Source organism: Acanthaster planci, linkage group LG14, assembly GCF_054643075.1.
Source record: "Acanthaster planci isolate LZ-2023a linkage group LG14, COTS_SCS, whole genome shotgun sequence".
NCBI lineage: Eukaryota > Metazoa > Echinodermata > Asteroidea > Valvatida > Acanthasteridae > Acanthaster > Acanthaster planci.
The window spans coordinates 10,685,851-10,701,167 of NC_141790.1; the positions used below are offsets into that span (position 1 = coordinate 10,685,851).

Sequence of the window (15,317 nt, forward strand, 5' to 3'; positions counted from 1 at the left end):
GGGACAGAGACCTACAAAAATTAACTTTCTTGCCAAAAACGTAAACTAAATTGTATTTGTTTTTCGACTTCATTCCGATACTTCAGTAAGTTAAATCCCGTGACACCCTGAGCTACAGCCCTTTGACACTTTGAAATTGAAACATGTCATACTTATAGCTGGAACTCTGAGGTTCTTAGAACTGGGTCCTGTGTTATACACTGAGCTGGAACCACTTGATACTTCTGGCCTGGAACTCTGTGTTGCTATGAGCCAGAGCCTGTGGTACACATGTACTTTCAATTTGGGCTGTATGATACATGTAGTTCTGCGTTGAACTTTGTAATATATTCTGCAAGACTGTTTGATACTTGGAGCTGGAACTGCATTATATTTTGGGCTAGAGCTTTTATCTTCTTTGATCTTGGACCTGTTGATACTCTCACCTGGAACTCTGTGGTACTTTTACAGTGAACTAAAGCTGCATGATATTTTGGGCTAGAGCTTTTATCTTCTTTGATCTTGGACCTGTTGATACTCTCGTCTGGAACTCTGTGGTACTTTTACAGTGAACTAAAGCTGCATGATATTTTTAGTTTGAACCTTGTGGTACACTGTATGGTACCTTCAGCTGGGATCCTGTAGAACATTGAGCTAGACCCTATTTAGCCCATTCCTTTTAGCTTTGCATTTGGGTCATTCCATGAGGTTGGGGCACAATTTGTGACGGTGTCCATTGTTACATGGGTTCCGTAAAAATGAACAGTTATTTTCCTGCATGTGGATTCCAAATTGACATTGTTATACATCTTGCGAGGCTGAATACAGAGGTGTGTGTTATTTTTACAGAGTAAATGACCTACTCTACAGGTCGTGACAGGTGGTAAAAGTTTTGGTTGCAACAAGGACACCATCACAAATTGTGCCCCAACCTCAAGGAATGACCCATTTACATGTACTAGCATTAAAAGTACATTTGCCTCAGCACCTTACACATCATTTGCATTTTAGCATCCCTGTTGGTATTCCTGCAAAAAAAAAGTTCCATTTGGCTTGCGCTGAACAAGGTTTTCACAGACGTTGCTAGACGTCCCAGTGCCTGAACACTGTGACTACAACCAGTTTTTTTAATACCTGTCCATGGCAGTCTGGGATTTACAAATGTACACCCTACACTCGGGACGAAAATTAGATTAGGTGATGAAAAGATAACACACGGCCCAGGGGCATTGGTGAGGCTTTTTTGGTCACGTTCTACCGAAATGCAGGCCTGCAACACCTGCAGGAATGTGGCCCGTTCTGTCAACATGAGGACTGCACTCAGGCTGGGTTTGGTACTGCAACCACTCACTACAGTAATGTTGAAGATCGAAACCTTTCTGGTGGGACCGTGTCCTCATCTTGGCTTCCCCGTACCCATACAAATTATTCCTGGCAAAATGCTCTCTGTCCTCTTTGAGAAACATGCACTTGTGCATGAATGAAGGTTTACCGTCGAGACACGACTTGAAACTTTGCCCTGTTTTTTGTGTCGGAGCCCGCGGCGGGTCGCACTGTGGAAGAGTTCAGTGACATTTCCAGCTGACTGTGTTAACCACCTCCCCCCCTTCTTCCCCACCGTCACTTCTGCGTCAATTTTTTTAGAGATTCCGTCCCAGATGGATTGGGAAAGATTCCTCAAGTGGCACACCCAGTCATGCGAAAGATTAAATGGATGTCAATGACACTTGAAAGAAAGAAGTGGAGAGAGTGTTGTACCCTTAGAAAAAAAAAAGGTACCCTTAGAAAAAAAAAGGGTACATAGAGAAGCTAAGAGGTTTGGTGGTACTTTAAACACCCGCATGAGTGCGATGTAAAATCAAAATAATGATTTTTCTTGATCGTAGGAAGACATATCAAAGGCTTGTCGGCCAAGAAGGTGATGATTAATGGAAAGCCGTGGAAGTGTGACTGTAGGGAGGAAGTTCTTTGTGCGTATGGGCGTACATGTACTGTATAATGCTACATCTTTCAGTGACATAAATCTACCATAGTCTTTCCCTCATGATGTAATAGAGTTCTACTTCGTGTACTGAGGAGACGGGAGGTCATTCGTGGCAGAATAGTTTGGTTTTTGACTTGCAACCTGTTAGTGCGTTTTTTTCTAGATGATTCCAATGTCACTGAAAATAATGGTACCAATGCTTGGATTGCAGGAATGTCGGAAATCATTTGGTAATTCTTGTTATTGTTAGGAGAACTGTATTCCTGCAGAGGAAACCATTAAGTTAATGGCCAAACAAGCTCCATTCTATAACCACTGCCTGTACACTTCCACAAACTAACTTCACCAGCCCCTAAGGGAATTCTCTGTTCTAATTCAATTTGTCAGTGGGTTGTCAAGCCTATTACTGCGTTCCAGTGCTTGCTGGGCACTTCAGATTTGATCTGATGGCCAAATTATGGTTGGCAGTTTCACAACAACAGGCCGTGCTGAGCTGCCCGGCCGTTTACGCTGTGTTGTGTCCACACCACAAAAAACACAACAGTGTAGGTTTTGTACACAATTGTAAAACTGTTTCCAGGCTTAATTCTTCTTTTCTGGGGGGGGTTACTTTAATTCATCTGTGACAAGTAGCACTTCACACTGGACTGCACAAATTGTTGTTGGCAGATGCAGAAAGGCATTTGGATCGGCATTGAACCGGTTTGGCCGTTCAAGTCCACGCTACAGATGCATGCTCCATGTTACAACTTGTCCCAAGACTTCCCGTTGTTACAGTGTACATGTAGTTTGCTGTTTTTAAAAATTGATTTCTATGCATCTCCAATTTGCGCATGTCCTTTACATGCACTTGTTGAAGCATGTGCATCTGTGCATGAAGCATGAGCGTTTCATGTAACGCACTAGGAAAAAAAACAAGACAACAGCATGTACACAGCACAGTGCAAATATCTATAGACACCTGTTGAGATGTTACTGGAGGGATAAATGCAAATCTAAGGAAATGAAATTGAACCAAAAGAGGTTGAATGATTTATTGGGTATTGTGCCCAACTGTGATCCACTCGGGAGTCACCCACACATATTTCTGAATGAAAGATGTAGGAAAAAATTTAATCCGAAAACTGAAGTCCAATGTTCAAAAATCTCTGCCGGGATGTCCTAAGTGACCCCTCTTGGCCCTTTCGGTCACCATGGCCCCGGCACCCGCCTGGTCTTTCTCCCGCTCTGGCCTTGCTGGACAACACGGAGGAGCAACAGGGGCACAATGGCCGCTCGACGTGTAAAGGGAGTTTACTTACACCACTGTGGCTCCAGTGAAAATATTGATTACAAACACCCAGGTGAATGGAGAAGCGAACAGTGAGGAGTGCATTCTTTTCTGTTCCTCTCAGAGGGAAATTTGGCACCACAAGGCGGTGTTGTTATAACCTCACTCGAAGACAAAGGCAGTTTTTTTTCTGCTGCCTGATTTTAATCCCGGCTCTTTCACCACCCCGCATTCCTTGCAGATTGTGTTTTCCTTTGATCCGATTCGTTGTACTTGGTTTACGGCCGTGGATAGGAAAAGTGTAAAGGTAACAGTTACGACCGGCACAAAAGGGGACCGTTTTAATCAGTAACAAATTTGAATTGTTCTTTTATGTAAGTTTCCCTCATGATAGCCCCAGCTTGTGCTTTCAGCATGAATTGATGGTGAGACCGAGTACAAATATTCAAGGATTGTCTTTTGGTGTCTGTTACCGCAAGGGAATTGTACTTGCCATGATCAACTCTTGAAGAACGGCATTTATAAGGTCGTGCAAACTTTGCACTCCTGCGTGAAAACAGCCACTTTCTGCATCTCACGTTTGTTGTAAGTTTGATCAGAGAGCTTCCAAACTCTTGATGGATTTGGCTGGACCAGTCCATGGCTTCTTATCAGATTGAACCTCTCAGTTATCAACTCCCAATCGTGGAACTTGATTTTAAAATGGAAACTACCACGTGTACAAAACCTTTGACAGTTGGTATCACAAATTTGAGGCATCACAGAGTGGATTCGCGTGTCAAAATACAACAGATCTTGTTGCTCAAACATTATATCTGCAGTGATGAATTTCACAAATGATTTTCTGTATTTTTTGTTTCATAGGAATGCAACGAGAATGAATCTGCAAGTCCCCTATCACTGCTAGAATTCATCACAAATCACCAATCCAACCTTGACGACGAAGACAAGGAGAAGGATGAGAGTGAAGCCGTTGACTGCATTTTGACAGATAACGGCAAGGAGTCCTCCAGGGCCACCAAGACGGCCCCCGTCCCAATCTTCTCCCCCTGGGTCCTGCCTTCCGATGAGCTGAAGTCCAAGCTCGAGTCAGTCTATGCCGAGCGTCAGAAGGCGGAAAGTACAGACGATGACGCAGGTGACATCTGGAAGCTAGACCCCAACGCTCGGAGCTCCTTCCAGTTTGGCTCAGCTGGCCAGGAGACGGACCCTCCCGGGACATCCCCAAGCGGACCGACAGTCTACCACCGAGAGACCAACATGCGTGATGCGGTTGCCATGTCGACGGGCATCGGGAAGCGACTGTCTCTCAAGCAGCAGCTAAGCGTTGACCCGGACCTTGACCAGAACAGGGCGAACTTGGAAACAACAGGCTTGCAAAGCCGCAGCAGCATCAAGGATACCCACTCCGGGAGCAGGAGCCCCATCCCACCCTCTCCCACAAATAATAACTGGCCGAAGCTGAACCGCACACGGTCGGGCTCTGGCCCTGAAAGCGTGAAGGACAATCGGCGAAAGTTGGACGACGTCGGCCACAAGACTCGATTGCGCATAGAACGGGACAGGGAGACCAAATCCTCTGTGAGTCCTTCCAGCCCTGGCATCAGCGAAGTTCCCCCAGCCACCCCTCCCAAGAGTAGGACGACTGGCCAGACCCTCACAGTGCCAGTCAAGACTGAGACAAATGGGGAGCCGGCTGGACAGAAAGGTGCTGATGCTTCCCTTGGGGATTCCTTGCAAGCCTTCCATCGGAGGAAGAAGAGCATGGCCATCGCACTGAGCGAGGGTCTGCTAGACCTCCAGGCAGAGCACGCTGCCTCTGCGGAAAAGACCTCGGAGCTCCAGATGGTGTCACAGATCAGCCAGCTCAACCAGGAGCTGATGCAGTTGACGCAGCCTTCTCCCCCAGGCACCCCGCCCACCCCAAGCCACCTTTCCAAGGGTCTGAGGAGGTCCAGCAGCCGGGGAAGTTTGGCTTCCCTCCCGGGCTCATCCACCAGCCCCAGGACTAGTTTCCCGGGCATGCGGTTGTGGAAGTCGGTCGCGCAGTTCCAAACAAATGTTGACGAGTCATCAGCAAGCCCACCGAACAATTTGCCAAACAATATGCCGATGTCAGACAAAGAAAAGTCGTCGACACTTCCTGCGATGAAGAGGACTTCTCTAAAAGACGACGAGGATATTAAAGAGAAGATGGTTTCTCCCAAGGTCATCCTGTCCAGGATCAAGCAATGGAGCAGGAAAAAAGGCCAGTCCAAAACCAAGGCTAGGCCCGAGATTGTGAAATTAGACCCAGAGCTGCCTCTGCAAGGTTTAAAGAAGAAAGATGGAGAGGAGGAGAAGGAGGAAAATGATAGCTCCTCAACTCCAAGGAAGGCATCTCCGTTGCATCTCACCGACGATGCCTACATTCACAAGGACACGCCCGAGCCACCTCAGGACCCCCTAGTTGCCCTGTGGCCTGTCCCCATGAGCAAGGACACGGCCCTGCGAAAGACCTGGCACGGCACGCCCTCCCGCAAGGCTAGGGATGCAGAGGATGAGGCTGGGGACGACCGGCGGCCAGGCCGGTCCAGCTTCCAGCGCTGCAGCTCCCTACGGGCCCCAATTCGGCAGCGCAAGCGGGGCCTGTCACCCATGGAGAACGCCCACCTGGTGGCCTTGCAGTTGAGCTCAGAGACCATCCCAGGGAGCAGCGTGGACAGCGGGATCGTCAAAGACAGGGGGACAGAAGAGACCTTTCTGGCGGTAAGGACAACTTTTTATCATTATTCAGCACTTTTGATAATGAAACCAAAGATTTCCCATAACCTTCCGGGCACTGTAGCTTGTTCGCCTGACAAAACGAAGCTTTTTGAGAAGCAGTTACAGTTTTCAGAGCTGGGAGGAAAGCCCCAGAATATTCATGGCAAAGACATACAAAATCAGACAGGGACTGAAGACCCAATCCAGAGGTAGACCGAGTTGGGAATCAAACCCAGGTCGCCGAGGTGGATGGCAGGGAAATTACCATCAACCTGACTCTTCCAGATTGGAATAATCGAGAAGCTTCATGTTTTATCAATTCCTGCAGGGTGATAGTGACACATCCAGCAGCAACTTCTGTAGTCCCTGCTCGTCCCTGGGCAGTAGCAACCCACCATCTCGACCTTTGTCCTCTGACCTTTTGGACCTACAGTGGGAGAAAGGGTCAGTGGACAGTCAGGCCGTGGCCAACGGGGGCCTACTTGAGGAGCGGAAGTTATCAGCTGTCACGATTGGTCGAAGGGAATCTGGGACTGGAAGTGAGTCAGGTTTACAGCCAGAAAGTTCCCGACGTAAAATCATTGGAAGTGGAATCCGATATGAAGTTCAGAATTTTCTAGTCCTTTTTTTTACAGAGGAAGAAAAAATTTTAATGACCAGTTTTGATAATCTCATCGGAAAGTGCAAGATAACAGATTGAGATAGACCAGGTCCTCGAGAGTATATCCATGTCCTCGCTAGGATATCCTCTCTAAATGTTATCATAAGGAAGTCCTCTCCTGGAATTTATAGTAATTCTCTGTCTTTCCACCAAAGGACCAAGGCGTTCTATGGTCTCCCAGCTCAGCCTCCCGGTAGGGTTCCAGTGTGCTGGCCCAGAAACCCCAGATAGCGTCACCTCCCCAAAGAAGGTCACCTTCTCCCTGGACGAAGACCTGACCAAGAAAGCCATGGAAGAGGACCTGAGGCGCCTTCCCAAGCCCCTGCATCTGCCCCGCCGGGTCAAGACGGACCCCGTGGACACGAAGACCATCGCTGGCGTGGTGAAGGAGATCGAGGAGGAAAACGCAGGTAGGCATCGTCATACAGACTGGAGGAAATAGTGGCCCGCTCTACAAAAAAGGGTAATAAGTCGTGCATTGCCAAAACACGTAATGGCCTGTTCTATTTGGAGAGGGCAAAATCTCTTCAAAAATGTGATTTTGTGTTTTTTCCTTTAATAGCTGCTATAATATTTATATTTTCGGAATTTGTGACTACAAACATGGATACTGATGAATAAAGATTAAAAATTGATCATTCACAGGAAATCCTTCATAGCATTGTGTTTCCAAGTGCTACACTTAATGAGCTTTCTCGAAAAGTGCTTTTATTTAATCCGAAAATGTGGATATACAAATGTCTATATATCTCCGAAACGCAGCGCACTACAGGGGTCATTCCTATATCAAATTGTAGCTTTGATGTACAGAATCCAGCCATATCAAAAACTCATAACCTGAATCTGGGGACTTGTTACCCGTTTTTCTAAAGCCGGTCACGTATATCCCCAAAAACTCTTTGTAGAAATAATCATCTCTTTACAGTTTGTCAGACTTATCTTGTTAGTTGCACCTGATGTGAGCAACAAGTCCATTACGTCGTTGCGTATTAAAAGAGTGGATAAGAAACAATACAGATATCTTGCGTTATCTATCAAAACTAATAAACTGGTCAAGTCATATTAAGTCAATCATTTTCAGTCAAACTCTAAGCGAAATCAGACCAGTCCATATCAAAGCAGTACAAACCTAATTCTGTGCAAATTATTTCATTGAAATCCTCTTGAATTGGATGTACCCAGTCAACTTCGAATCAGCCTAGTTAAGTTTCAGCGGTTATTCAAACCCAGTCCAACTAATCTGAGCAAAGTTGTTCTAAGCAATTTCGTCTCCATATTCCAATGAATTCAATCCCAACAAATCCAACCTTTTGCCGGTGTGCTTTTCAAGACGAAGAATTCGTGTGCAGTTTTCAACGTTGCACAGTTTACTGTCCATTCGCCACGCCTTGCCACCAAACTTTTCCAGACACACCCGGCCCCGCCCGGAAGCAACTGAGGCGCCGCGCCCAGTCCGACCTCTCCAGCGCCAACAAGAGGAGCCGAGAGGAGGTTGTCTCGCCCGTCCCTCCTGCCATTACAGAGGAGAGGGACACGGAGAAGAACGGGACCCTGGCTCGGCCCAAGAGCATCCCAGATCACCTGTCGCTCCTGGACAGGGAGGGATCAAAAGCCCCGCCCAGGAAGAACTCCCTGGCAGACCGTAAGTTCTGTCTCCACACTTCACCTCAAAAATGTACACTAGCCGTTTGTCTTTGGTGCTACAATGGTACATCAAAAGTGGAGTAAAACGCTTTCACCTTTGTTATCGTGCCTAAATGTCAACCAATTAAATTCATTCTCACCAATAAGTACAGTTCAAATGAACATATGGTACGTTGATAACATACATGTAGGTCGTTTATTTGGCACGTTTTCCTCACTTCTGTGGAACCAGATTATTTGCATAATGTATCAAAAAGACACAAATCTACACGAAAGCTGTTACAATTCCCAATGGCTTTGGGAGATTCCATTTAGAGGATGGTGATCCCTTTGAGGGAGAGTCTTTCCTGACCCCAAGCTGGTGTATATGCAAATCAGTAAGGTTTAAATCCAAATCACCTGTTACGACATATTTATGTGTAGCATGCTGCACCATTCATATATCCTCTGCTTGAAAAAAATTACACGTACTTCAAAAAATAGATAGAGCTATGTTCACTAAGCCAATTGTGTCGGACAACTGATGCTGCTCTTGTCATTTTTCCGGCCAGAATGGTCAGGTAAGCTCAGCCGATGTCAGCAGGCGTTTGCATGTATTGGTACCCTCATTAACTATTTCTGCTGACACCCCGTCGATTTGATTCCTTTCTAGTCATCGGGACGGAAGTTGGAGAGGTCTTGTCGACGTTTGGAGACCAGTACAACTTTGAGGTCAGTACTAGCAGTGGTACGCCCTCTCCAATGCAGTAGGAGTGACCGGAATGGCTGGGATCTCATATTGTAGAGGGAACTCGGGGCTTGAAGGCTTGCTGGTATACAGAACATGACATGAATATGACCTCTGATAATGAGGCCCAAATGTAGACAAGTGCTCTCAGAAAAAAAAAAAAAAAAAAAAACCAACCCACTCTCAACATACCTGTACAGAGTTTAGTGATTTTTCTGTGTACTGTAGACTTCTTATGCTCTGAAGCAGTTCTAAGGTGTGAATGCCTATCTTCTTTTGCCTCATTTCCTTTTGTTTTCCTCTTTTGGTGGTCCGAGAGGTAGGTTTAGCGGATGTTATTCTGTTCTGGATCCGATAGCACACAGGGAAGGGAATTTCAAGGTGACAACTTGATGCACAAAGCAGGGTACCCTTTTTTTTGTTCAGAGAGTTAGTGTTTGCAAATAATTATGCTGTCTGGAATGCTTGGTCGACTGAATTCACATTTGTTGAGGGTACTGAACATCCTTGAATCGTCGTGCATGGGCAGTGATATTTCAAAAGTGTTCCGACAGAGCTTTTTTTGACGTTGCCATATCGGACTGCCCTCAAAAGGGTGATTGTGTGAAAATACCCGTCAAGTCCAGAAAATTCCAGCAGGGAATTATTAGTAATTGACTGATCTGGCGAAGCGTCTTTCACAGTTTTTGCTGTAGTAATAATTGCTCACTGAAATTTGGTCCTTTGTAGAAAGCCAACGACAGTGGAAAGCAAGCGGGTTTGTTTCCCCCAATGGTATGAGCAAAAACACCAGGTGCTCTGGCGTTTTATTTCACCAGCATATTCAAAGTTGCAGCCGCAGTTCCACATTTGTAAAGAGCAGTACTCGGAGACCTCTTATCCCCTTCAATTATTTCCCCCCCCCTCCTTCACCTAGTCAAAGAGGGTACAGGTGATGGGTTGCTTGGTTTTCAGGTTTGTTTTATGCAGATCGTTATTCCGAGACGAGAAGCATTTGAGAATTGTAATTCAGTCAGTCACAGATTTGTCACAAGTCAAGTCTTGAGTCATGCCGCAGCCTTTCTGGGTCAACCTTTGACACAGCAGAGCAGAGGACGTCACAGGTCTCTTGACTCGAGACCGGATGAGTTGAAAATAGTCTGGAGTATATCCAAAGAAGTACTCTGAATTGGGGCGATGTTGATTTGTACTTTGGGGTTTTGCCCTTCACACCGACACAAAGTACATCTTTGAAAATGGTTCGACTGCTGCTGCATCTGGCTCGGACCAGCCAGCTGACCCGTCAGGCTCAGTGATCGAGCGGTTAAGACATCTGCTCTTCTAAGCAGGAAGTCATGGGTTTGAGTCCCACCTGAGTGAGCTTGTGAATTTGTTGAGTTCTTGGTCAGCTCTGAGCATACAGTGTAAGATATATATATGCCAATGTAAGGGCAAAACCCTCGCGACTAACTTGTGACGGCTTTCAATGACTCGATTACAGGCCTGCCGCCTTATTTCTGCTCTGCCCCTCTCTTCCCTGTGAACTGATTCTCAAACCCTGGGGTTGTTATTTCGTTGCTTAGAAGTCTGCTGCAGCTTTGGAGTGGGTACAACTGGAGTCAGACTGTGTCCGCAGTGAGCATTGTGGCTATGTCTGTGGCCACTCACCCTTGCGCATCACTGGCAAAAAAGCAAGCCTTAGCCATTGAATACCAGATTCGGACACAGCCTCGGTCTGCAGCCAGTATAAGCATCTCTCCTTTTTGTAGCGAGCTCTTTTCTTCTTTTGGCCCGATTTCCCAGGGGTTGCAGGAGTATGATCAAGTTTTTGTGCAGTACAAAAAGCCACCGGGAACCAGCCAAGTAGGTTTCACATGGAATTTTGGTTGGTATCCTGTTTCTGATTGACAAACTCATCGGCACTTCTCAGTTTTGTGTGTCCAGTTTTGCTCTGTGAAGTTGCGCTTACTCAGTTGAGATGGTGAAAAACACTAAAAACTGACTTTTTTTCAAATCTCGTCGACAGGCATACAGTCCCGACACCATGCCCACCTTTGCCGAGGCCCTGTGGGACCATGTGACCATGGACGAGTCAGAGCTGGCCTTTAAAGCGGGTGACGTGATTGAGGTGACGGACATGAGGGACAAGAACTGGTGGTGGGGCTGCCGGGAGGAGGTGGAGGGGTGGGTACCTGCCCAGTTCCTCAGGGTGAGTGTCGCCAAAGATTCCCCTTTGGTTCTGCTCCTCATTTCTATGCTATAGGTCAATCTAGCGAGCAGAATCAAACGCCGTTCATGTGATGGTACCACACTCACATGCGACTACTACAAGTGAGACTCCAGACCAATTTTGTTGTCCTCAACAGTTGAGAGTCAGCCAAGGGGAGACGGTGGAGGAGTGCATGGAGCGATTGAAGGAGGAACGGGAGCAGATCAAGAGGGCCCCCGCCGCCGCGGCATCGGCAGCTGCCGCCAAGAAGGCCCGCAAGGTCAGCCTGAATTTCCTGAGCAATGAGCAGGTCCGGGCAAAGGTCGTGGAGGAGATCATTACCACGGAGCGGGACTACGTGCACAACCTGCGGGACGTGTGTGAGGTGGGTCGTCTTGACGATAAAGGGCGGAGGGGTGGGGCCAGGGAAACTGAGAGGTAGCGTGTATGCTTAGGCACCGTCAGTAGGGGGCGCTTTTCTTTGTTGGCACTGCACAGCCAGATTTCATATCTGTATTTGTCATGCAAAAGTTTTTGTCTGTCCATTTTTCAAGTTTTGTTTGTACTTTTTTGGTTGGCAATGCTCATCAAGGGTTAGATTTTGATTGAATTTGTTATACTTTTGTTCTATTTTCTATCCATTTCTATTTGATAGAGGGTATCAATCAAATGTAACGCTCATGTATAAAGAGTACTTTCTCAGAGTTTTTAAATTAAGAAAATCTTGAACCATCTGGCTAATGTCCTGAAAGATGGCTTTTCTCTCAACTACTGACGGTTCTACTGACGGTTCTCTAACTGACCAATTCTCTAACTGACCCATTCTTTCCCCCCTTGCAGGGTTACATCCGGCAGGCCGCAGACCGGCCTGAGATGTTCTCGGTGGAGATCATGAACAACCTCTTCGGCAACATCGAGGAGATCTACAGCTTCCAGAAGGGCTTCCTGCTGCAGCTGGAGGCCTCCATCATCCAGGACCAGCCCCAGCTGAGCAGGATAGGAGGATGCTTCCTGGAACACGTGAGTGTCTTTGGATAAAACTCCAAAACTAGAGTAAAATTATCAGCAAGCTCCAAAAGTAAGAATGTTTTGTGGAATGTGCACTTTCGAGAAAATCTGTACTGAGACAAAGATGGCAGTATGTGAAAATTGAAACAAGTTGCAAGTTGAGAACGTTTAACAAGAAGTTGAAATGGCATTCTTGTAATGTCTGATTGATATTTTTTGGGAAGGAGAATTTAGCCTGAAGTGGGTTTTTTACTCTGCTCTTTTATCTACAGAGGAGTGGCTTTGAGACGTATTCGGAATACTGCAACAACTACCCAACCGCCCTGCGCGAGCTTAAACAATTACGGGAAAAGCAGAAATACGACCAGTTCTTTGAGGTAAGACAGAAGTCACTTCTTCTGCTAAAGACAATTTCTTCTCTCAAAACTGTTGTTATTGACAGAGGCATGAATGATCAGGGCGACTTCTGAACATGCTCATGACAACATGGGGACTTCCAATTTAGGGCTGTATATATTCGTCAGTAGAGTACCGGTGCTGCATTCCAGTGGTCTCAGGTTTGAATCCCCCAATTTAGGGCTGTATATATTGATTAGAAAAGCACCAGTACAGCTTTTCAGCAGTCTCAGGTTTGAACAATAGGGCCGTATATATTGATCAGTAGAGCACCGGCACAGCATTCCAGCGGTCTCAGGTTTGAATCCTGCTGCCATCAGTTTTTGTGGTGTAATGGAGCTCTGAACAGTCAAAGAGTTTTGAGCAAATAATCAGTGCAGTAATGGGTGGCATGATTGTTAGCTGCCAACTACAGAATTCCATTGGTCACAGGTGTGAGTCCAGCTTTGGTCATTTTTTTTCCTTTAATCGTGTGTAATGGAGTCATGAATGATCAAAGCACCTGCCTGAGCAAACCTGTTGATAAGGTTGCCAACCACCCGCACGTGTCTGGATATTTCTGAAGGTAGAGTGATAGTGCTGTGTTCAGTTGGTCCTAGGTTCCAATCCTCCCTCAACCATTGCTTTGTCATTGTTCGTAATAGAGATATAAATCATCAAAGCACCCCCTAAAAACCTTATAGCCAAACTAAGTAACAACAACTAATGTATGTTGCTCCATAGCTCAGTTGGTGGAACACCAGAATACCGATCTAGAGGTCAAAGGTTCGAGTCCCGTTCAGGCTTACTTTTTTCTCTCTCTCCCTGACAGGCCTGCCGCCTCCTCCAGAACATGATCGAGATCAACCTGGAGGGCTTCCTCCTGACGCCCGTCCAGAAGATCTGCAAGTACCCACTGCAGCTGCGAGAGTTGCTCAAGTACACCCGGCCCCACCACGCGGACTACCAGGAGCTCAGGGAGGCCCTGGAGGTGATGAAGGAGGTGGCGGTCAGCATCAACGACCGCAAGCGGCGGGTGGAGAACATCGAGAAGATCGCCGCCTGGCAGAAGTCCATCGGAGACTGGGAGGTAATGGTGAATTTGTTCTTTGAAGCACTCAGGAGGATGTAATCTGGCTTGAGCAGAAGCACCCCCTCATCGGTTGAAAAGAGCCATGCTGGTGGGGAGTGTTCATTTGTTGGTAGCCACGCAACCGTAACACGTACATTTACTTAGTCGTTTGTGAACCAGCAAAGTGCAGTTCCCACCAAAGGAGCCTAAGATGCTGGGAAAATTGGTCCAGCTCAAGGCTCATAACTGACATCTCTCTTGGAAAGTCGGCGGATCTATTTCTCCAGTTTCACTGAGAATTGAAAACCCCCAAAAGAGTGCTTAAATTTCTGATTTTTTTTTTACCTCAGGATGAAGATCTGCTCGAGAAAAGCACCCAGTTAATCCACTCCGGAGAAATCACCATGTTGGTTGGTAAACGATGGACTTCAGGCAGACGGGCGTTCCTATTTGACCACCAGCTGGTAGTCTGCAAAAAGGTGAAGAAGCGTCATGAGAAAGTTGGGATTATGTGGGAAAAACAGCTAACAATGCGACAACAGAAAATTTTTTAAAAAGTGAGAGGAAGCTTTATTGAAAAAGATGAAATCAGTGCTAATCCATGCATTCTTTTATGGGGTAATGTAGAAATAAAAACATTCAGTTTTCCTACTATTTAATTGTGGAGGATCGAAACTATGAAGCTATTTTATTTATTAAAATGAAAAGCATTCCTGTGACCTCAGTGTTATTTGGTGAAACCAGTATATCCTCGACAAACAGTGTTTTTTCTGACCATGTTTTTTTTTCCTGCAGGATTGGAAGGGAACATTACAGTATAAGAAACGGATTGATCTGGACGTGAGCGAAGTGTCAGATATGCGAGATGGCAAAGGTAAAAAAAGTCTTGGCTTTTCCTAATTCCTCCTTCCAGAAGTTTACCCTTTTTTACATGATATGTCCGCCCCGTTTTTGTGATGACAAGAGAATGTTCGCCGTCACGTTGAGATGCACGTCTAGTCTAGCCTCTCTTTTGTGCCATCTCGGTTCCATGCAGACTTGCAGTGGAACATCACCGTCAAGAACGCCTTCAAGATCCACAACACGTCGCTGAACAAGCTGCACATCTTGTGCTGCAAGGGGGAAGTGGAGAAGCAGGAGTGGCTCAAGATGTTTGCCAAGGAGCGGGAGTCGGTCATGAAGGACCAAGAGAAAGGTGAGTAGCAGGCACGAGACTCACTTGATGCTAGCCTGAGTTTTGAGATTATTTGTTGAGTAAGAGTGAATCACAAAGGACAAAAAAGTGACTAGCAATGCTAAGTCTCACAGGTGAATTGAGTGATGAGTTGTGAAGGTTTGAGATGTTTGCCAAGGGAGGTCAGTCTTGAAGGAAAGAATATATAGGATGGGTAGTCACAGTGACGCTCATGATGTCTGAGCTACATAAGACTTGTTTCCTCATGATGTCGTCGTGGGGGCAGGAAAAAAATAGCATCTGAATGGTCATTCCTGTTTGTTTCCCACGGTCTTTTCTTATCATAAAATATTTTCTTATTTTACATTTTTCAGGATTCTGCATACCAGCAGCGTCACGTGAGGCAGCCATGAAGAATGTGATGGCTGGTGATCAGCCAAGCAAACCTCAAGATATGTCAGGTCAGTGATCTATCCCACCGCTGCCACCA

General features: G+C 46.3%; 1 protein-coding gene across 1 annotated transcript in view; it reads left to right on the forward strand.

Moving 5' to 3' along the window:
- The window catches only part of LOC110980970 (uncharacterized), a 45,554-nt gene that overhangs the window by 27,199 nt on the left and 3,038 nt on the right, over positions 1–15,317 (forward strand). Inside the window, exons 4-17 of the mRNA XM_022238073.2 lie at positions 4,098–5,981; positions 6,307–6,517; positions 6,795–7,049; positions 8,048–8,281; positions 8,936–8,994; positions 11,016–11,198; positions 11,356–11,583; positions 12,039–12,218; positions 12,479–12,583; positions 13,414–13,671; positions 14,004–14,132; positions 14,449–14,527; positions 14,690–14,848; positions 15,202–15,288. Coding sequence (XP_022093765.2) covers positions 4,098–5,981; positions 6,307–6,517; positions 6,795–7,049; positions 8,048–8,281; positions 8,936–8,994; positions 11,016–11,198; positions 11,356–11,583; positions 12,039–12,218; positions 12,479–12,583; positions 13,414–13,671; positions 14,004–14,132; positions 14,449–14,527; positions 14,690–14,848; positions 15,202–15,288 — 4,051 coding nt within the window. The remainder of the gene's footprint in view (positions 1–4,097; positions 5,982–6,306; positions 6,518–6,794; positions 7,050–8,047; positions 8,282–8,935; positions 8,995–11,015; positions 11,199–11,355; positions 11,584–12,038; positions 12,219–12,478; positions 12,584–13,413; positions 13,672–14,003; positions 14,133–14,448; positions 14,528–14,689; positions 14,849–15,201; positions 15,289–15,317) is intronic.